The sequence below is a fragment of the Elgaria multicarinata genome, chromosome 6, assembly GCF_023053635.1.
Source record: "Elgaria multicarinata webbii isolate HBS135686 ecotype San Diego chromosome 6, rElgMul1.1.pri, whole genome shotgun sequence".
NCBI classification, from domain to species: Eukaryota; Metazoa; Chordata; class Lepidosauria; order Squamata; family Anguidae; genus Elgaria; species Elgaria multicarinata.
This window is the reverse complement of record NC_086176.1, coordinates 110,616,177-110,639,376: the sequence shown is the minus strand read 5'-3', so window position 1 is coordinate 110,639,376 and position 23,200 is coordinate 110,616,177. Positions and strand designations below refer to the sequence as shown.

The 23,200-nt window shown below is 46.6% G+C and overlaps 1 protein-coding gene across 1 annotated transcript in view; it reads left to right on the top strand.

The window, feature by feature from the left end:
* ARK2C (arkadia (RNF111) C-terminal like ring finger ubiquitin ligase 2C) overlaps positions 1-22,144 on the top strand; it is a 105,938-nt gene extending 83,794 nt beyond the window's left edge. Inside the window, exons 3-8 of the mRNA XM_063128291.1 lie at positions 2,251-2,376; positions 6,080-6,209; positions 13,550-13,654; positions 15,443-15,538; positions 20,250-20,356; positions 22,027-22,144. Coding sequence (XP_062984361.1) covers positions 2,251-2,376; positions 6,080-6,209; positions 13,550-13,654; positions 15,443-15,538; positions 20,250-20,356; positions 22,027-22,144 — 682 coding nt within the window. The remainder of the gene's footprint in view (positions 1-2,250; positions 2,377-6,079; positions 6,210-13,549; positions 13,655-15,442; positions 15,539-20,249; positions 20,357-22,026) is intronic.
* The last annotated feature ends 1,056 nt before the right edge of the window (positions 22,145-23,200 follow it).

The window sequence follows — 23,200 nt, the reverse complement described above, 5'->3', positions numbered from 1 at the left end:
TACAGGGTCGGCCCGAGGCAACCCGATGCTGAATCAAATCAGCACCAAAGCCTTGGGGCATCTTCGGCCAACTCAGGACAGTGCTGCTGGGCCACTCCCCCACACCTACCCAGGAAAGCCAGTGCAAAGCCAGTCGTGAGTCCAGGTGAGTTCATTGGACACACCGGACTCACTTCCCACAACCTCCCTGCTCTCCTTGCCTTCCCTGGTCACTCCCACCACTGCTGCCACTGCCTCTGGGACTTACCTTTAAACCACGTCCTCCTCACTGAGAGCTGAGCCACAATAAAGTTTTTAATATAGCTATGATGGCAAATTATGACGGCCGTAAAGGGGAATGGCCCTTTATGGCTGCTGTAGTTTGTGGCCATAGATATATTAAAAACAGAGAGCCTCCATGGTAACTTTAAACCATGGCTCAGTTCTCAGGGAGAAGGATGTGATTGAAAAGTAAGTCCCAATGGCAGTGGCTCTGGGTGGGTGGGGTGAGGGGGGAAGAGGGGGAAGGGTGAGGAGGCTGCAGGGAGTGGGGAGTCAGGATTCTCCCCTTACCTGCAGCTCTCTGGGTGGTCATTTGGGTGGATGGGGCATCTGGATGTTTGCTCCTTGCTGCATCACTGGGTAATAATGAGCTAAGCAACAAAGAGTGTGACCTGGTCTCGGCCAACTTCTTATGTTCGTATGATCTTGCTCCACCACCCCAAACATTCATTCATTCTGGATCAGTTGACTGGAAAGGGCTATTGGCATTGCCTTGATGCCTTGGTTGGAAACCATTGTTACCCAATTCTTGGTCAAGTAAGGGCAGCCAAGGGCAGAATCGTATTTTTGCACTTTTTTATTTCTCAAGATGGTGGGTTACTGTATTACTCCAGCTATTAGCAAAAATGCCTTCCTTTATCCACAGGACACAGCCGAAGAGCTTTTCATATTGTGTGAATTTAGATGGCTTTAATCCGAAAAGTCTAACTCCTAAGTCCTGAGCTCACCATGGTCATGGGGTTTGTCTATACGCCCTGTAGACCCTGTGGCGGCTGCGCTGTGGCGCTGCATTGTTTATACGGCACAGCTGCCATCTCGCAGCCACCACGGCGCTTTGCCATGGAACAGCGCATTTAAAAAGTGTCTGACTTACTGCGGATTTTTCCTTTACTCTGAGGTCACCACCTTCCTTGACCTGTCTTTTGGTGGTGGCCTCATTTCGGTGATGGATCGAGGGCCAGGGTAGGTCGGCAGAATGCGCGGGAAGGCCGGGCAGAGAGCAGGCAGAAGGCTCAATGAGCGGAATGGCCGTGGGCGCTGCCCTGAAAGCCCATGCTCCCTCCTGCCAGGGAGATTTGCCACTTCCACCCTGCAACTGCGATGCCTCAGGGGTTTGAAGGGAACAAGCAGCAAAGCGACGTCATCTAGACACCCCCCTGGCCTGTTACTCTCTCATTTCATTCTTAAGAAGCCAAGGAGACTCACAGAAGTATTTAAAGCTGCACACCACCCATGTAACATTTGTCTATTTATTTATTTATTTATTTATTTATTTAAGGATTTTTATGCCGCCATTCAGCCAAAAAAGGCTCTCACGGCGGCTTACAAAAGTATTTCTTGACAGTCCCTGCCCACAGGCTTACAATCTAAAAGACATGACACAAAAGGAAAGGGGATTGGGAGGGAGGAGGAGGAGGGGGAAAAGGAAAGCAAATTCAGGCACTACAATCTTAGTTGCAAAGTTCAGCAGTTACAGTTGACAGCAGGAGGGAGGGGGCTCTCAGCTGGAGCTGGACCCAGGCACGGTGGAGAGGTGCCTGGCTGCTGCTTCCTCCCTCACTGGTGGCCTCTGCAGAGACAGTTGGTAGCAGGAGGGAGGGGGCTCTCAGCTGGAGCTGGACCCAGGCACGGTGGAGAGGTGCCTGGCTGCTGCTTCCTCCCTCACTGGTGGCCTCTGCAGAGACAGTTGGTAGCAGGAGGGAGGGGGCTCTCAGCTGGAGCTGGACCCAGGCACGGTGGAGAGGGGCCTGGCTGCTGCTTCCTCCCTCACTGGTGGCCTCTGCAGAGACAGTTCTAATTTGTCTAATGAAATCCATCATGCGTTCCAATATGTCAAGCCGACCCTAAGCAAACTTAACTATCCTAGCAAAGCAGGCTAACATGCATGCTCACATTCACACACAGTGGGATGGCCAGCCTCCACCATGCGCGTTGGGAGAGGCGCAGAGAAGCAGTTCACTCATCTTTCTCCCCCCCTCCCTCCCCCAGGCGGACTCAGGAGCGCGTGTCTGTCCAGCCTCATCGGTTACATCCAAGCTTCGAATTTGGCCATCAACTGCAGACTCCTCAAGCCATGGGCCCACCTCCCAGATATTTAGCCGAAGGAACAGACTGGTAAGCTGCTCTTTGTCTGCAAGGTTGAAATTGAGGCCATTCTAAGGTGACAAAGTGAATTCTTATATCATCCAATAGAAAACTAAATGGACAGAAGATACTCAGAAATTAAAGATTTTAAAAGAGAATAACAAATATTTTCACAGCCATCTGGAGGGCCTGTAACTGAAGGGAAGGAGATAAGCTCTTGTATATTTTTTTCCTCCCTCTCTAATAATACTAGAACCCAACGGGGTCATTATCCCATGAAGCAGAATGGTGGGAGATTCAGGACAAGTAAAAGGAAGTGGCTCTTCCCACGGCACATAGTTAAATTATGGAACTCACTACCACAAGATGTAGTGATGGCCACCAGTTTGGATGGCTTTAAAGGGGGTTGGATAAATTCCTGGAGGAGAAGGCTATCCATGGCTCCTAGCCCTGACGGTTGTGTGCTAGCTCCAGTATTTGAGGCAGTAAGCCTGTGTGCACCAGTTGCTGGGGAACATGGGTGGGAGGGTGCTGTGGCACCATGTCCTGCTTGTTCATCCCTGGGTGGTGGCTGATTGGCCATTGTGTGAACAGAGTGCTGGACTAGATGGACCCTTGGCCTGATCCAGCATGGCTATTCTTATGTTCTTCTTACGTTCCCCTCTCCTCCCCGAAACATTAAGACGTATTTCTCCCACTACCTCATTTTCTGAATCTAAATCTCCTGTTAGTTTTTTATGTTGGGCAGTCACCAGGTGGTGACCTTTCCCTGTTGTTTTCATGTGTCATAAATTTACCCTGAATGTAAAATCCGAGCCACACAGACTATCCTTTTTCTTTACAAACAGTGGAGGATTAAAAATAACCACACATACACGCCTGTTTCAACAGTTCAGGGAGTGTTCAGAACAAATTGTTTTCCACCTGGAACTGAGTGTGAATCTTTTATCTTCTTGCTTGTGAAGAAGTTGTAAATGTCTCACAGCTTGATTCTATGGACTGCTGTAGAAGGCAAAAAACAAAAAAACAAATTGGATAGGATAATGTCAGGATAAAAGGTTTTGATTGAAATATTGGACTGTACCTTTAACTGAGTGAAGAAAGAGGTTTTGAGAAGTAATGTGGCGTAGTGGCTAGAGTGCTGGACTGGGACTTGGGAGACCCAGGTTCTAGTCCCCACATGGCCATGAAGCTCACTGGGTATCCTTGGGCCAGGTAACTGGCTCTCAGACTAACCTACTTCTCAGGGTTGTTGTGAGGATAAAATGGAGAGAAGGAGAAGGACCGTGTAAGCTTCTTTGGGTTCCTTGCAAGAGATATAAATGTATAAATGTAATAAATAAATAAATAAATAGTTCAGAAAACTGGAGAAGATGAGAAGCAGAATAGAACCTTGCTCCCAGATAGTAAATCACCTGACAGGGCCAGATCCAGTTCTGAGGGGCCTTCAGCATCCCTCCCTCTGGGTGTCTCTCCTGCTTCAGAAGACCCTAGTGGGTTGCACCACCACCATCACCACCACCATGATTAGCACCATGATGCCACTGTTTCAGTTTCCCACAATACCCTGGGGCACTGTGGGAAATAGAAATGGTGTCTCCAAGCCATGTGACATGGGGGTGGGGGCAGGGCACATGGTCCTGGGAGCTCGGACGGCTACCTGTGAATTGCCAAAAAGAGGGCATAGATCACCAAAATGAGGGCTCAAGAGGATATGCGTTGGCACGAAAATTTCATATCCTAATTTATATGTATAGATGCAAATTTCAAAACCATTATTATAAGTTACATAAAAATACAGTACAGCTCAACAGAGTGTGGAAGATTGTGTGCTGTGCCCAGTCTGTCGTCCGGGAATTGTTGATGGGCAACTTTAAGGGCGAGCTCTTCCTTAAGTCTTTATCTTTATACCTGACTTAGCCTAGACAGCCTTTCAAACAGAGGACACCTTCAAAATAGAGGACAGTCCTGTGGCAGCCATTGAAATAGAGGACTGCCATTTGTAAAAGTGGGCCCTTAACCACCCCTGGCAGCTATCTGAGGGTGCTGTGTCCTGCCACCGGTCCTGCCACGTAGAAAATAGGTCTTAATTAAACTTACATAAAACTATAAGTCATTACAGATGAGGTGCAAGGACTGGTGCAACATTGGAAATAAAGGTGTTTCAAAAGAAGTTATTTTTGTTATAGACTTAATGGGGGGAAACTAAGCAAATTCTGAAGGATGTTTGCTTGTTGTTATTGTGAGCCGCTGTTTTCCTTGAAGACCCCAAGTGCCCTCTGGAAAGCACTGGATAGGAGGGGGTCTGTGCCGCTTGCTAGACAAGGATTCCCACTAGGCCAAATCAGATGCGAAGGGGGCAGCCATATTTATTTTATAATAATAATAAGTAATAATAATAATAATAATAATAATAATAATAATAATAATAATAATAATTCTTACCCGCCTCTCCATTTTGATCGAGACAGGGAACAACAGCAAGTTTAAATACATTAAATGCTGATTGAAAACATAGTATACATTTTTAAAACTTCCTAAAAAACATCCTAAAAGCATCCTAAAAGGATCCTAAAATTCCACTGGATAGGGCTGCTGGAAGGGATCAGTCTTTATAGCTTTCTTTAAAAAATAGTTATGTGTCTGCCCTGGTCATGTATACAGAGCTTTACCATTGTGTTATGGTCCCTCCCCTCACCCACATGACCTTTTTGTTTAAAAAATTAGACCACCATTTATACATGGACCAGACATGGAACAACCCAACATGGCTGCTCCATTACATCTAGTTTCTGACCATCCACCCACTATTGGGCAAAAGCAGATACTATATCTGGGGGACTATCAGGACATCTTCTAACTTTTTGAACTTGCTTGCAGTAAACTTTCTTGTGGGACCTTCCAGCACCACCCTAACCTTCAGCCTTCACCTGTGTGGAGGTTGCTATGCACAGAAGTGTACATCCTGCCACTGTGTGGCTCAGGGCAAAGGAAGATAATTTAAGCATGAGAGCCACACCTTTTTTTCTTGACCCCAGAACCCACCTCCCACTCACCACACTTACATTTTCCTGATCATTATGGCCGGCCTGCTTTAGGGTGACCATATGAAAATGAGGTCAGGGCTCCTGTAACTTTGACAGTTGCATAGAAAAAGGAATTTCAGCAGGTGTGATTTGTATATATGCAGTACCTGGTGAAATTCCCTTTTCATCATGGTTTATCTTTAACAGTTGCATAGAAAAAGGAGTTTCAGCAGGTGCATGAAGCACCTGGTGAAATACCCTCTCCATCACAACAGTTAAAGCTGCAGGAGCCCTGCCTAGCGTGAACAGATCCAAAAGAGGGCAGGGCTTCTGCAGCTTTAACTGTTGTGATGGAGAGGGTATTTCACCAGGTGCTTCATACTCCTGCTGAAACTCCTTTTTCTATGCAACTGTTAAAGATACAGGAGCTATGTCCTCCTTTACACGTGGTCACCCTAGTATTGACCCCAAAAGTATAAGAGTTAAAAGCATAAGAGTCCAGTCAGGGGGAAAAGACAATAAAAACATAAAAGTCGGGGTGTGTGTGGCAATGTTACAGCAAACCTTAGGCCAGGTAAGGAAGGTAAGTACTGCAGGTGCCAATTGCTCGCTACAGAAGTGGGCAGCCATGTGATGAGCAAAAAAAGAAGTTGTTCAAAAAGCAAGATGGACTCATTATATGCCTGGTTTTGGTTTCATCCTTCCAGGGATCTCAGTGTCGATGCTGGCCTGACTCCTAACCAGTTCCAGGTCAGACCAGTTCCACAGCATTATCAGCATTACTTAGCTACTCAAAGGATGCATCATTTCCCCCGGAACACATCCTCAACGCAGATGGTAAGTGGAGGGAGTGTTGCTGGGGCCGGGGGGGGAGGAACCATATGAAGCCAGGTCTAGACAAAATGGTGTATCAGGTGCTAAAGCCATAGCTCAGGGGTAGAGTGATGTTTTGTGCAAGCAAGGTGCCAGTTAGGGATGTATGAGAAATTAATTCTAGTTTGTTTTTGATCTGGATTTTGCACAGTTTGCACCTTCCAGACTAAGGCCCTTTCTACTAGGGATGTGCTCCACTTCTAATCGGACCGGAGAAGCAGTAGCGGAGCGGGGGGCTTCGCCTGCCCTTAAGGCGGAGGCGAAGAGGATTGGGGGGCCGGCGGAGCGTGGCGAAGAGGATCGAGGTGAAGGCGGATCCTTCGCCTCGATCCGGAGCTCCGCCGGAAAGGTAAGTGGGGTTTACCGGGCCCTGCCGCTGTCGCTGTCGCCCATGCGACGACAGCAGCAGGGCCCGGTAACCCCCCCCGCCCTCCTCTCCCTTACCTGTCTCCATCCGCGGTCCGTCAGCGTCTCCAATTGAGCCCGTGGTTCCAGCAGGAAGTCTGGGCCGCACGGCCCAGACTTCCTGGTGGAACCGCGGGCTCAATTGAAGACGGTGACGGACCGCGGACGGAGGCAGGTAAGGCCCCCTCCCCCTTGGTCCCTTACCGGGCTCTGCCGCCGTCGCTGCATGGGCGGCGATGGCGGCAGGGCCCGGTAACCCCCCCCGCCCTCCTCTCCCTTACCTGCCTCCGTCCGCGGTCCGTCAGCGTCTTCAATTGAGCCCGTGGTTCCAGCAGGAAGTCTGGGCCGCACTTGCGGCCCAGACTTCCTGGTGGAACCACGGGCTCAATTGAAGACGGCGACGGACCACGGACGGAGGCAGGTAAGGCTCCCCTCCTCCTTACCGGGCTCTGCCGCCGTCGCCGCATGGGCGGCGATGGCGGCAGGGCCCGGTAACCCCCCCTATGGGGGGGGACCGGAGCTCCGATCCGGATCCGGAGCTCCGAGCGGAGCGGAGTGGGCACAGGCGGAGTGGGGGCGGGGCGGAGCGGGCCGATCCGAAAATGGCAGATCTTAAAGTGAAGCGGAGTAGGGGGTCCGTGCACACCCCTACTTTCTACACCTAGGGGTTATCCCAGGAAAATGGAGGGACCGTCCCTGCTTGCTCCCGGGATTTCCTGTGTGGCATTTGGATGCACAGGAACGATCCCAGAATGATTCCAGGATATAGGACTGGTGCAGACATACCCTAACACAAACTCAGGGGGAGTCTACACCAGCTATATATTGCAGGATTGTATCGCAGCCCTTAGCTAGACGACGGGTTAGCCGGGGTTGATACCCAGGATCACCTCTGTGCATCCAGATGACACACAGGGGATCCCGGGCTCAGGCAGGGGTCAACCCTCCCTTCCCCTGGGGTAACGGGCACCACTTTTGGCCCAGTATTTTTCGGGCTGAGCCCAAGACTGCAAGCGTGTAGACCGCTCCGCCACTTTCCCCAGCTACCATAATTACTCATGAGTAGCTGGGAAAAGCGGCGGATGGGGCACTGCGGCCATCAGGGCTAGGGTGGGGGGAGTGGGGAAAGCCATTAATTTTTTTTTAAAAAAAAACCACTTAGCTGAGCGCACAAGCGTTCGTGCGCATGTCCCCTTTAAGGCGGAAAAAATGGCAGACGCGACGGGGTCCTTTCTTGATCTCGTCGCGCCTGAAGTGTAGACTATGTCGAGAGCCCGCAATAGTTGCATCGCAGGCTCTCCCCTCTTCATCACCGGATTATCTGGTAGGTCTAGCAAAGGCCACAGTCATCACTAACAGGGCACATGATGTTCACCTGCTTCACAGGTGATCAGATGTTCACAGTGATCTTGGTTCTATCTCTCAGTTATACCGGAGTATCCCTGACTGCTTTTGTTTCCATTTTTCCAGCTCTCTCACTTCCATTCCAAAGTACATGTGGTGTGTGCCCCCCTTTGCAATGTCGTTGCTGTTCATTGTGAGTTGTGGGCTCAGCGAACAGCCAATCACCTGTTAGGGGTGTGTCCTTGGGTATCGGTGTGGTTCATTGCCAGGTGTGTTTGGGATTTTTTTTTGTATACAACAATTTTCTGCACAGGAGCGCATATTCGATGGAGTGATCTGCTTCTGTGCTTGTGCGCATGCCTCATGAGTCATTAAAAACAACACCTCTGCCCCGTGGGCAGGTGTGCCCCATGAGTTGGAATCGTGGAAGCAGGGACCAATCCTTCTTCCATAGCAAAAGGGCTTCAGGTGTAAATAAGCCCTTGGACACAATCTGTGGTTGAAGCCCATACAATTCTGAGCTTGCAAAGTGATTCACAGACCCTCCAAAATTACATTGGATGCATGAGTACATTTGACGAATGCACATGAAAAATACATCCTTTTGAAAAAGATGTGACACATGCCCTTTAATCAAGGGGAGAAGAATATGTGCATATCAAACTGCACACAATTGATTCGTATGGTTGGGGGAAATGTGCACTGAAGTGAGGGCAGATTCTTGTGTGGAAAGAAAAAAGCAAATCTTGGAATCTGAAGTCGGAAGAACTTCAAGGTGGAATTCGGTGAACTTGAGCTCTAACATCTGGCACCTCCAGTTAAATGGTTAGGTTGTGGGTAATGAGTATGACCTTGGCCAGAGACCCCGGACAGACAGTGCCAGTCAGAGAAGATGACACCAAGTCACATTGGCCAGTGGTCTGGCTCAGTATAGTTTATTATTTATTATATATTTAGAGTAAACTTTAGAGTAAACAGGAAGCCAGATTCCAGCTGGACATCAGGAAAAACATCCTGACTGTTAGAGCAGTATGACAATGGAACCAATGACCTAGGGAGGTGGGGGGCTCTCCCACACTAGAGGTCTTCAAGAGGCAGCTGGTCTTCAAAAACCATCTGTCAGGGATGCTTTAAGGTGGATTCCTGCATTGAGCTAGGGGTTGGACTTGATAGCCTTATAGGCCCCTTCCAACTCTACAATTCTATTTTTATGCCACTTCTCAGCATAAAGAAGGCCCCAGAGAGGCTTGTAAATAACCAATAAAAGTACACAGTCCCTGCCCACAGGCTTACAAACTAAAAGCAACAATGCATAAGGAAAAGGAGTTGGGAGGGAAGAGGTTGGGAGGGAAATTTAAGTCTTCCCCCCTCTTATCTCTTGCAATACAGCCTGCTGGAGTTAAAGGAGGAGGAGGAGGAGGAGGAGGAGGAGGAGGAGGAGGAGGAGGAGGAGGAGGAGGAGGAGGAGGAGGAGGTCGTGGGGCCTGTTGGGACGGCTGGTTGGGACGGCCCTCCTTCTCCTTCTCTTCTCCCTCAACCCAGCCTGCTAGAATGTCTCTTTGAACCATAAACCAGTTTCCTCTCTCCAAATCTGATCCGGGATGGTTTGGATGAGTAACGTTGCTGAAGTTCATATTTCCTTGCTAGAAATGCAAGATTTGGAAGCTCCCAGGGGCAGTTCCCACCTCAAATGTGAGACGGACATTCTATTCCTTAAAGTTCTTCTCTGGCTTGGATTTTAATCAGAGCTGGGTAAGGAGCCAACTTGCCTTGCTTCCCTGCCTCTGAATCTCCTATTCCACCCACCCATTTAATTTTCTTCCTTGCTCCCCTGGAAGTAGGGGTGGGATGGAGGAAGTGAGGGAGGACTGGTTCCTCTCTATTCGGCCCTGGTTAGGCATCATCTAGAGTATTGCGTCCAGTTCTGGGCTCCACAATTCAAGAAGGACACAGACAGCTGGAGCGTGTTCAAAGGAGGGCAACCAGGATGATCAGGGTCTGGAAACAAAGCCCTATGAAGAGAGACTGAAAGAACTGGGCATGTTTACCCTGGAGAAGAGAAGATTGAGGGGAGACGTGATAGCACTCTTCAAATACTTCAAAGGTTGTCACACAGAGGAGGTCCAGGATCTCTTCTCGATCCTCCCAGAGTGCAGGACATGGAATAACGGGCTCAAGTTAAAGGAAGCCAGATTCCAGCTGGATATCAGGAAAAACTTCCTGACTGTTAGAGCAGTACGACAATGGAACCAGTTTCCTAGGGAGGTTGTGGTCTCTCCCACACTAGAGGCCTTCAAGAGGCAGCTGGGCAACCATCTGTCAGGGATGCTTTAGGGTAGATTCCTGCATTGAGCAGGGGGTTGGACTCGATGGCCTTGTAGGCCCCTTCCAACTCTGCTATTCTATGATTCTATGATTCTATGACTCCCTTCACCACCACCCCCAAAATGACGCTACAGCAGTGAACTACGGAGCAGGAGCACTGGGAAATATAGTTTTCCAAGTGCCCCGACACACTTCCCTGAGGAGAATATACATTAAACACTAGCATCTTAGGGAGAAGGCTAAGCTAGAACTTCCTGAGATGTTAAGTTTCTTTGTGGAGGTGTTTTCGTTTTGTTTGTTTGTTTTAATATGGAGGAGCATTCCATCCCGTGACTCCCCCATCTGCCATTGCAAGTGGTACAGTCCAGGGATAGTTTTACCACACAATCTGCTGCTTGCATTGACTGGGCCTGAGTCACCGTCTGGGAGAAGGCAGTCAAAACACAGGCGTCTATCAACTCTGTCACTTGCTTTCTAGTTCGGAGCAGGCATTGTGGGAGGCATTCTGTCTGAATGGATAATCTGACAGCTTTCACAAAAACAATTGCTGCAGCTGGTAGTGCTTCTTTCACACACGTGCTTGAAGACATGTGAGCCGTTGTCGGCAGGATTGTACCCTAATATTTATTTCATAGAATCATAGAATAGTAGAGTTGGAAAGGGCCTATAAGTCCATCGAGTCCAATCCCTTGTTTAATGCAGGAATCCACCTCAACACATACCTGATAAATGGTTGTCCAACTGCCTCTTGAATGCCTCTAGTGTGGGAGAGCCCATGACCTCCCTAGGCAACTGGTTCCATTGTCGTACTGCTCTAACAGTCAGGAAGTTTTTCCTGATGTCCAGCCGGAATCTGGCTTCCTTTAACTTGAGGCTGTTATTCCGTGTCCTGCACTCTGAGAGGATCGAGAAGAGATCCTGGCCCTCCTCTGTGTGACAACCTTTCAAGTATTTGAAGAGTGCTATCATGTCTCCCCTCCATCTTCTCTTCTCCAAGCTAAACATGTCCAGTTCTTTCAGTCTCTCCTCACGGGGCTTTGTTTCCAGACCCCTGAAAATGCAATTTATTTATTTATTTATTTATTTATTACATTTTTATACCGCCCAATAGCCGAAGCTCTCTGGGCGGTTCACAAAAATTAAAACCATCATAAAACAACCAACAGGTTAAAAACACAATTACAAAACAGTATCAAAAGCACAACCAGGATAAAACCACACAGCAAAATTGATATAAGATTAAAATACAGAGTTAGAACAGTAAAATTTAAATTTAAAATTTAAATTAAATTTATTTAATTATTACATTTTTATACTGCCCAATAGCCAGTTTGCAGTTAAAACCATAGTATACCAAAGTCAAGATTTAAAACTTTAAAAATATCATATAAAATCAGAATAAGTTATAGTCTAGGGAAAGCTTGTCTAAAAAGATATGTTTTCGGGAGGCATTAGAAGGATGTTACACTTTCTGCCTCCTGAACTGCACAAAGGAGGGTTTTCCAGAGGCTGGGTGCCGCTACAGAGAAGGCCCACCATTGAGGTACTTCGTGACAACGGTCTGTTTGTCTTGGAATGAAGAGCAAGATCTCCTCTGATGATCGTAAATGTCATCTGGGTGTATATAAGGGAAGGTGGTCTGCCAGGTATCCTGGTCCCAAGTTGTTTAGGGCTTTATAGGATAAAAACAGAACCCTATATGGGGCTCGGTGGTTAACAGGCAGCCAGTGAAGTTCTATTAACACAGGTTTTATGTGGGCAGAGCTAGGCGTCTCCATGAGCACCCTAGCTGCTGCGTTCTGCACAAACTGCAGCTTCCGAACCACACACTTGCGTGCGTTACTGTAGTCTTACTGTGAGGTTACCCGTGCATGAATGACCATGGCTAGGCTATCCCCGTCCAGGAATGGGCGTAGCTGCGTATCAACCGAAATTGATAATGGGCGCTCCAGGCCACTGATGCCACCTGGGTCTCCAGTGACGAAGATGGGTTCAGGAGCACCCCCAAACTATGGGCCTGCTCCTTCACAGGGAGTGCAACCCCATCCAGAACAGGCAAACACCCAAATTCCTGGACCTGGGAACCAGCAACCCACAGGGTCTCTGTCTTATTGGGATTCAGCCACAGTTTATTAGCCCTCATGCATAGGGTGACCATGTGAAAAGGAGGACAGGGTTCCTGTATCTCTAACAGTTGTATTGAATAGGGAATTTCAGCAGGTGTCATTTGTATGCATGCAGCACCTGGTGAAATTCCCTCATCACAACAGTTAAAGCTTCAGGTGCCCTGCCCTCTTTTAAATCTGGTCACTCTAGTATAGCTCCTGCAGCTTTAACTGTGGTGATGAAGAGGGAATTTCACCAGGTTCTCCATATATACAAATGACACCTGTTGAAATTCCCTTTTCTATGCAACTGTTAAAGATACAGGAGCCCCGTCCTCCTTTTTATATGGTCACCCTAATCATGCAAGACATAACTGTATCCAGAACGTACACAGCTTCTCCCAATCCAGATGTTACAGAGAACTAGAGCTGGGTGTCATCAGCATACTGGTGATACTTTCCCCCAAATCTCCAGATGACCGCCCCCAATGGCTTCATATAGATATGGAATAATCTATATTGAGAACAGGATGATGCCCTGTGGCATGACACAGTTCATGAGGCTGAAGTGCAGTTACCCAATACCTTTCTCTGGAACTGACCCTGCAAGTAGGAATTGAACCACTGTAGAACAGGGCCTCCAACTACCAACTCATGAAGGTGGCCCAGGAGGATACCATGGTCAACGGCATTGAAAGCTGCTGAGAGATCAAGAAGAAGGAACAAGGTCATACCCCCCCTGTCTCTTACCTGAAGAAGGTCATCCATCAGGGTGACCAGGGCCAATTCCATCCCAAAGCCAGGCCTGAATCCAGACTGGAATTGATCCAGATAATCAGTTTCATCCGTAAGCTCCTGCAGTTGAGACACCACCACTCTCTCGAGCACCTTACTCAAAAAAATGGGGTATTGGCAACCAGACAGTAGTTAGCATAAATCTCTGGGCCAAGGGAATTTCCCACCCCACCCCAGAATATTCATATCTCTGTCAGAATATTTTTGGGTGCCCCAAAATATTGCCGTTATGAAGTTATTAACCATTTTCAAAGGACAGCAATCATGGTGTGTGTGTGTGTGTGTAAAAAACCAAACCCTTAAACACTGTTTCTCCACGCTGCCTCATAGGTTGTCCATGAAATTAGGAACTACCCATATCCTCAGCTTCAGCTACTTGCGCTTCAGGGACTGAATCCAAACAGACACACGTCTGCTGTGAGAGAAAGTTACGAAGTAAGTTTGAATTCTAATAAACCACACATTTTTTCCTGCCACTCTTGCATCTGTTTATTAATTAAACCACTCTGTGTTTTATTATTATTATTATTATTATTATTATTATTATTATTATTGAGAAAAAAATAACGATTATGATCTGTAACTGTTGACGGGCATCTTCAAGACCTTCTTATGATTCTTTACTGGTTTTGGGCTGGACAACCCTTCAAACAAGAACAGGATACCTTCAAATAGAGGATTGTCCTTCAGCCCTTCAAATAGAGGACTGTCTTCTGTAAAGTAGGGCACATGGCCACTGTACCCACAGATGAACCCACTCTAGGGTGAACCTATGGAAAGGAGAACAAGGCTCCTGTATCTTTAACAGTTGTATTGAAAAGGGCATTTCAGCAGGTGTCATTTGTAGATATGGAGAACCTGGTGAAATTCGCTCTTCATCACAACAGTTAAAGCTGCAGGTGCCCTGCCCTCTTTTAAATCTGGTCACTCTAGTATAGCTCCTGCAGCTTTAACTGCTGTGATGAAGAGGGAATTTATTTATTTATTTATTTATTATTTATTACATTTCTATACCGCCCAATAGCTGGAGCTCTCTGGGCGGTTCACAATTTCACCAGGTTCTCCACATATACAAATGACACCTGCTGAAATTTCCTTTTCAATACAACTGTTAAAGATACAGGAGCCCTGTCCTCCTTTTCAGATGGTCACCCTAACTCACCCTAACTTCAGAAGTGGGAGAATAATGAATATTCCCAGATTAGTTCCAAACAAGAGTGAATGAACTGCTTTGCCTATTTTGAATGTGTACTTTAGGCCTAAGACTGCTACTTGCATCCACTTTACTCCAAGTTGACACTGGAGTAACACTGTCCGCCTATTCACACGTGAGTGGTTTCCTCATGATGCAATCCCATGTCTCTTCAGTATTCATTTTCTGCATGTGAATTCTAGGAACACATGTTTGGGTGGATGGCTGGAGTATAGTTGTGTGGATCGCTTCCGCCCAAATGTTACCTGGCTTGGGAGGGGAGCATGCAGACCAGAAAGCCCCACCATTACAATGTAGAATAATCCATCTTTTGGGGAGTCATCGTAGCTCAGTGGTAGAGCACCTGCTTTGCATGCAGAAGGATCCAGGTTCAATCCCCGGCATCTCCAGGTAGGGCAGGAAAAACACCTGCCTGAAACCCTGGAGAACCGCTGCAGGTCAGTGTTGACTAGGGTGACCATATGAAAAGGAGGACAGGGCTCCTGTTTCTTTAACAGTTGCATAGAAAAGGGAATTTCAGCAGCTGTCATTGGTATGCATGCAGCACCTGGTGAAATTCCCTCTTCATCACAACAATTAAAGCTGCACATCCTGCCCTCTTTTGTGTCTGGTTAGTAGGGCAGGCCTCCTGCAGCTTTAACTGTTGTGATGAAGAGGGAATTTCACCCGGTTCTCTATATTCCCTTTTCTGTTCAACTGTTAAAGATACAGGAGCCCTGTCCTCTTTTCCATATGGTCACCCTAGTGTTGACAATACTGGGCTAGATGGACCAATGTTCTGATTCCTTTTAAGGGCACTTCACATATGTTCCTCTTTGGAAAACCATTTTATTTCCTGTGATCATTCCCCCTCCTTCGAAAAGATCCTTAATTAAAAGGAAATCTCGTTTGAATCATCAAGGAGCAAATCTAAATGCTACATGGCTGGCTGGTTGGCAATTTCTCCCTCTAAAAAGCACATCTTTCAGAGATCTTCTGTTCATTCCTTGCTGGGTTTTCCTCCCTTTCAGGAGTTGTTGCAACTGGAAGACCGGCTGGGCAGTGTGAACAGGGGCGCTGTGCAAAACACCATTGAACGGTTCACTTTCCCACACAAGTACAAGAAGGTAAGGATTGGGGGGACCTCATCTGCTTTCCGAAATTGGCACCTGGAGCTGGCCACTTTGAGGGAAAGGGTGCTAGGCTGGTTGGATCAATATAAAAGCTCAACCAGATAAAAACAGCAGCAATGCAAAATTACAAATTTAAAACAGCCAGGTTAAAATTTATTTATAGACTGTTAAAATGTTGGGAGAATAAAAAGGTCTTCACCTAGCATCTAAAAGCATATCATGTAGGTGCCAAGCGAACCTCCTTAGGGAGCTCATTCCACAGCTGGGGTGCCACAGCAGAGAAGGCCCTCCTCCTGGTAGCCGCCTGCCTCACTTCCTTTGATCACAAGAGAAATAAATTTAGTCAAGTCAATGAAAGACTTGACTAAAAAAAAGTGTATTCAACTGTCATCTAACTAGGGCCGTACTTATTTTGTAAAATCTGTTCTATCTGTGGCCTAATCTACACCAAGCCGGATATTGCACTATGAAAGTGGTATATGGCACGTGTCATTGGCTCCCAGCAGTTGTCAGTGCAGTTCAATACTGCTATAAAGCAGTAGTGTGGCTCCTGCCTTTTATATACCACTTTCATAGTGCAATATCCTGCTTGGAGGAGATTAGGCCTAAATTTCTTGGAGTCTCAGGTACCTTTTGTTCCATCGTCCACTCATTGGTGGAAATGGATTTTCCCCCCCATTTCCCTGAATTTCTGCAAATTCGCATTTGCACAAATCCACTCTTGTGAAAATGTGCAAATCCTGCCCAAACGTGCAAATCCTGCTCAAAATGTCCAGGGTCCTGCATGTGGTGGAAATGTACATTTTCAGCCGGTGTTTTTTTGTTTCACATATTTTGGGAAGTAAATAAAAAACAGTCCACAAGTCCGAAGAATCCATGCAACTTGGGAAAAGCAGGTTCACTGCAGAATCTGTGGGTTGGATTCTAGAAATCCAAACTCATTTTGTTCTGTTATGGATTTTCTCCGACATCTCTAGTCTAGAAGAATATATAGAAGAGGCGAACAGAATCTTTTTCAGTAAAGTTGTCCGCAATCTAATAGGGTTGTGCAAGTCTTCGGCTTCAAATTCAAAATTTGAAGCATGCGGGCCATTTTCTGGTGGATCTGCCATTTTCTGATGGAGCCACCATTTTCTTGCACAGGCCTAGGCTCCTGTACAGCCTACAACTCCCAGAATGCAGTGCCTGGGAGGGCTGTACTTACCAGGGCCTAGGAACAGAGGGAATAAGTGTCCGCGCGATCGCTGCCATCACCACCACCTCTGGGCAATCACTGGCTCTTCCAGGGTGTGATCGCCAACGTTGCATCTCCGCAAGATCGCCTGTGTCACGTCCTGATCTTGTGAGGATGTGAACCCTGCGCTTGCACCCAGGAGGACCCGGCAATCACACAGCCCTACAATCTAATTTTTGTGAATCCCCATGTGAACTGACCTGATCTGTAACCACCCGAATCATGTGCAGGTGAGAAGGTACTCATCCCTATTTTTCTTGTTATTAATTTTATTATTATTATTACTACTACAAGCCTCGTGTGGCGCACAGTGGTAAAGCAGCAGTTTCTGCAGCTGAAACTCTCCCCACGGCCTGAGTTCGATCCCAGCGGAAGCTGGTTCTCAGGCAGCCAGCTCAGGTCGACTCAGCCTTCCATCCTCCCGAGGTTGGTAAAATGAGTACCCAGTTAGCTGGGGGAAAGGTAATAACGGCCAGGGAAGGCAACGGCAAACCACCCCGCTATAAGGCCTGCCAAGAAAACGTCAGCGAAAGCTGGCGTCCCTCCAAGAGTCAGTAATGACTCAGTGCTTGCACGAGAGGTTCCTTTCCTTTCCTTTCCTATTACTACTACAATGACTAATAAAGATTGCATTACTAAACCACCTTTCTGGAACCAGTCAAGGCATTTTACAAAAATTCAGAAAATAAGAATGATAAGCAAATATGAACATGGTAAAATGTTACAAACAACCTTAAAAAGCGTAACGTTTTTTAAAAAGCCAAATTAAAGAGACGTGTCTTCACCTGCTTCCTGACTGCAGAGAGAGTGAGAAGCAGATGTAACTCCGGAGGGAGTGCGTTTCCAGCTTTCCTTCTGTTTCGTACTACTCTGAAATTTTTCTTTCAGATCTTGGCTAAGGAAATGTATTGAAATACATACAGAAAGCATATTTTGAGATTAAAGGAAATAGAAAATATGTAGTTCATGAGGGAAAAAAATCCAATTTGTGTGTGTGTGGATTAAAAGCCCTGCTCTTCTTTCGTATCTGGTCACTCTAGTATAGCAGGGCAGAGCTCCTGCACCTTTAACTGTTGTGATGAAATTTCACCAGGTTCTCCATATGTACAAATGACACCTGCTGGAATTCCCTTTTCTATGCAACTGTTAAAGATACAGGAGCCCCGCCCTCCTTTTCATATGGTTACCCTATAAAAAAGTGTTATCTTAAACAAAAATCAAGCCAAAAAACGAAATAGGTTTAAGGAAACTCATATGAAAGAATGTTCAAAATTCAAATGGAGCTATACATACTGGAATAAAATCATAAAGCCATAGAAAATATTTTTAATTATTAAACAAATATATACACTTAAATATATACCCTTAAAATTTAAACTAAATAGTCTACAAACATACAACATACAACTAACCCAAACAAGTTTTGACCGACATGGTCTTCATCAGTGAGGAAAAAATTAAACAATATGCCCCAAATACAAGAATTTCCATTAGGACCAAAAATTGCCTCCTATGAATCTTCTCTGTCTTTCTCTTTCGAGAATATGCCAGGAAAAAGAGGGAACTTAACGTTCCCTCCTGTCTCTGAGAAACATGACTCCCAAATTGTTACTGAACCATAGATAAGGTCCTTGCTTAGTGCAGCCTACCATGCATATGCTTTTGAAGGCAGTGCTTTTTACAAGCCTGCATCAACCAAGGACCTTATCTATGCTTCAGATACAATTTGGGAGTCATGTTTCTTAACGCTGAAAGTTCTCCTTCTCTAGAAATGCCGTATGACCACTTAAGGAAGCCCACCTAACCCTTAGGAGAAATATACTCCAATCCAACACTCCCTTGTGGAGTGGGGAGGTGGATGTGTTGCATTCACTCCACCAAGGGCTTTCCCCGTTGACTTCAATGGAGGATCCAGCATGTGCTGCCTTTACACTACAGTGGAATGAGAAACCCTGCATGCGCAGGACAACTACGTGTGCTCCTCTCTGGAAACATTAAAGTGCACCATTGTAGTATCAAACGACTTCATTCCAATTGTTTCTCCTTTTCCATGGTTGTATCCCATAGATTATATCCAACGTTAATCTAATTTAAGACCTTTTCATTTCAGTAGGTCTGCTCTAAGTAGGACTAACATTGGATATACCCCCCTCATCCTCCTGTTTTCTCCTCCGTGAGAAGGAAGAGCCCTGCTGGATCAGAAGTTGAGTGCATCTAATGCAGCACCCTGCTTCCAGCAGCAGACATTTCTGAGAAGCAGGACCTAAAGGAAAAGTGTTCTTAATCCCAAACCATTGGTATATCACCTCTGCGCATGAATGTTCATTTCAGTGGATGCTGGTGGCTCTGATGTCAGTGGGCTGGCATATCCGCTCCGGGCTTCAGTCAGAACTCTAAAAGAGCTTCCAAGGGATAGAAGCAGCTTGGATAGCTCCTAAATTCTGAATGCTTCTGTCTGAAACCCACCGGCCACCGGCCTACACCAGTTCATTTTCCTATAATGAATAAAAACTATTGATACCCCTCTTTGAGCTCCTATTCCTTCTCCGTGAATTTGTTCAATGTCCTTTTAATGACATCTAAGCTGGTGGCTGTACATTAGTTCTATGTTGTGTGAAAAAAGTGCTTCTCTTTTGTCTATTGCGAATCTTTCAGTCTGTTGTAGATCAATCAGTTTCACACTGGGTGGCTCTGAATTCTGGCATTCATACATCAATCAGTTGATCTTTATTTACAGTCAAAAGACCACCATTACAACATATAAGTACACAGACGTAATAAAAAAAACACATGATGGTACAGAAGAAGTGATACAAAATCTGTAAAAATGCTAATCAGTAGATTTAAAATAGTGATTCCGGTATTCAGAGGGATGGAAAAAAAATGACTCTCTGTCTACTTCCTCTGCATGATTTTGGTTGGGCTTTGTGTTCAAACCCAGGCTAGTTAGAAAGTCATAGAGGGGGGACCCCAAAGGTTTGCTTTGATTGTTCACATGAACTCCTGGACAAACAGAAGTTGTCTCGTTAAGAGCCATGTCTCTTAACGCTGCAGCTTTTGAGAGAATCAGCTATGCCTTCGACATGAAGCCTGGGTGACCTTACAATGCTTTGATCCAGGTGAGACAATGGCCCGGTTCAGACAACATGCTAAACCATGCTGCTTAACCACAAAATGGTTAATGGAATGCATGCATTCCGTTAAACATTTTGTAGTTAAGCAGCATGGTTTAGCGTGTTGTCTGAACCGGGCCAATGACATGCATCTGTCAACCTCTCGTTTCCACAGAGTCAAGCGGAGTGGTAATTGCGCCTGGCAGCTACTCCTCTGTAGAATTTTCTAACGCGGTAGGGTGTCCCTAGACGAATGTGCTGGATCAGGTGTGCTCTTCTCCATCCAAATCCCCACAGCCTTGGAGGCCTCCGAGTGACACCTTTTGTAACACAGTAATCGCTTTGACCTTCCCAACAGAGAAGACCGCAGGAAAGCAAAACGGAGAAGGAAGACGGAGAGGAGTCGGACACGGACGAGAAATGCACCATCTGCCTCTCGATGCTTGAAGATGGCGAGGATGTGAGGTACAAGTATTCCCAAGGGGATTCTGGGTATCATGTCTCTCAGATTTCTTCTCTCCTTCAAGTTGCCCCACCCCACAGCCGTTGCTGCTGCTGCTGCTGCTGCTGTTATTAACATTTCTTAGAAGCTTTTCTCAAAAGCAAAAGCAAAAAAAAGATACTCAAGGCAACTTACAAAGTAAAATTAAAATTAAACACAAAACAATTCAAAACAGTGAAAACAATGATTAATACCATGCCGTAACCTCATTCCTTGCTGAATGGGTGTTCACCCACAACATCTTCCACTACACAGATAATCTGTGCCTCTGGAACTGGATCTATAGGGGTTTCTCTCTGGGATTACTGGCAAGGTTGGATATGGCTCTGCAGTGACACAAAGTTTATCCATCAAAGGCTTTTTACGGATCGAGGAGTATCACCTGGCCCACTGTAACCTATTGCTGTTAACAGCATCATTGCTGGTCTGGCTGTGCTTCCTGGAGTTCTCTCCCTTGGCTATCCTGAATCCCTCCCTGACATCTAGCGGCCTCCAGTTCTGGACTTGACCTGACTCTGAGTGGCTCTGGTTTCAAGAGGGCCTTGGGCACAGTGCTGTCGGGTGGCTCCCATCCTATGCCAGTGAGCATAAGGCTTACCTGGTGGCGGGTTTCATCAACAGCAGTGCCCCAATCTGTGCCAGGTGGCTGGGATCTTAATTTCCCACAATGCTCCTAATGTAATGTCGCTCCAGGGCATTGCGGAAGTTTTAAACGGTAGTCCTCCAATGGAGCATCAATTTTAAAAGGGAGCCCAGGACAGGCATCAGCAGTGTGCATTGGTGGGACATCTGGGGCATAAACCACTGCCCAAGAGTCTCGCATGCTGGTGCCCAGGGCCGGTGCTACCATAGAGGCCACTCAGGCAGCCGCCTAGAGCGCCAAGCTAAGAGGGGTGCCAGGTGCAGCGCAGCACTCAGGTGCGTTGGCTGTGAGCTGGCCCGGCTTGAGGATTCAGCTGGGCCTGGGTGGGTGAGATGGCGCCCCGTGGCCATCCAGCCAAAGCAAAGCCAGGGACGCTGGGGTGGGGGTACGGGCGGCTCCACGTTCAGACTTCCACCCGGAAGCGGCTTCCGGGTGGAAGTCTGAACGTGGAGCCGCCCCTACCCCCACCCCAGCGTCCCTGGTTTTGCTTTGGCTGGACGGGCATGGGGCACCTTCTCACCCGCCAAAGCGAAGCCAGGGACACTGGGGTGTGTGGGGTGTGTGGGAGGCTCCAGATTTGGACTTCCGGAACTTGAATGGGGTGCATGGGGTCTTTGAATGAATGCATGTGTTCATGCATGTGTTTGTTTGGAGTGAGTGATGCTGAGTGTGTGTGTGCACGTGTGTGAGTTGGGGGGGGGATGATTTGGAGGTGATATTCCTATTAAATAATGCATTTTAGACCCATAGATGTTCCTTTCCAATTTGTTTGCTGTAATTGGCTTGACATATTTCTTGCACTTTAAAATAAATTTAGCAGTTTCAAGTTTTGTGCTTCTTATTTTTTCCAAGGAACATATGTTCCTCAAAATCAAAGTCGGCATTTTCTTTCGGGAGGTGGGGTGAAAGTAGCTCACCTTGCCTAGGGCGCAAAATAGTCTGGCAGCGGCCCTGCAGCAGTAACATAGAGCTTACCATTCTGTCTTCCAGGCGTTTACCTTGTATGCATCTATTTCACCAAGTGTGTGTGGATCAGTGGCTAGCGACGAGCAAGAAATGCCCCATCTGCCGAGTGGACATTGAAACACAACTGGGATCCGACAGCTGAGATGAGCCAACTTGAGGACGCGTCCTCGTTTTTGGGTTCCTTACTGGGGCATATGGCCCTCGCAGCAAAATGTTTGCTTTCTGAGCCATTTGATTTTATTATTATTTTTTTGAAGAAAGCCTGCAAGCACATTCACAGATTATTAAAAAAAAAAAAATTAAAAAAAGAAGAAGATGAAGAGGAGGAGGAAGAAGGAGAAGAAAAGTGAGAAGAAGATGATTTGGTGGTTATAATGTCTAGAGGTAGGAGGAGGTCCAAGTAGCCACATTGGCTGAAATGCATGGGAACGCGGCTAGAACGCCCAGTGGAAAGAGTTAGTTGTGAAAAATGAAGGTGCATAGTGTTCTAGTCATGGCCTCTCAATCCTGCTTCTGAAAAGGATTGTATATATATATACCTCTTGAATAAGTAGAAACGCATTAGGGGTTCTTTAGCTATTTCTATGGATGGCTGCTGGAGCATGTGCGCTTAAGAAATGTCGTCTTTTGATGCCCTGTCACCTTGTGCTGGATATGTTGCTGTTACTTAATCTGCACCAAACATTGCATTGGTTCCCCCCCCCCTTTTTTCCATCAGGTTCCTTATTTTGGGATCTGGCTGAAACTTTAGAAGAATATATATATAACACAGAAGTAGGTACATTCTTTCCTTGCTTCGGTGGAAAGAGAAAAATCCTGTTTACATTGATAAAACAAAAACAACACTTTCCCCCCTTTTCCCTTAGCAGCATTTATTGACTTGGAATCAAGTTTGTGGTGAGACAGAAAGTTAAAGAAAATGGGGGAAAGGGTGAATCGGAAGGAAATTTGGGTTGGGGGTGGGAAATCGGAACAGGAGGTCTTCTTCCTGCTTATCTGCTGGTGCTGGGCACATAATGTAGGCATAAGGTTAGATTGAAGTTGGCTTCCATCTCCTGGATCTGAATGGTGGATGTCCCAAGAAAGGGGTAGATTTCTGTACTTTTCCACAGGTTGGACCAAAAGTCCACCAACCCCCAAAAGATTTATGGAATATTTTACATCTGATACTCTCACTTTCCAGCAATGGAACCATTGA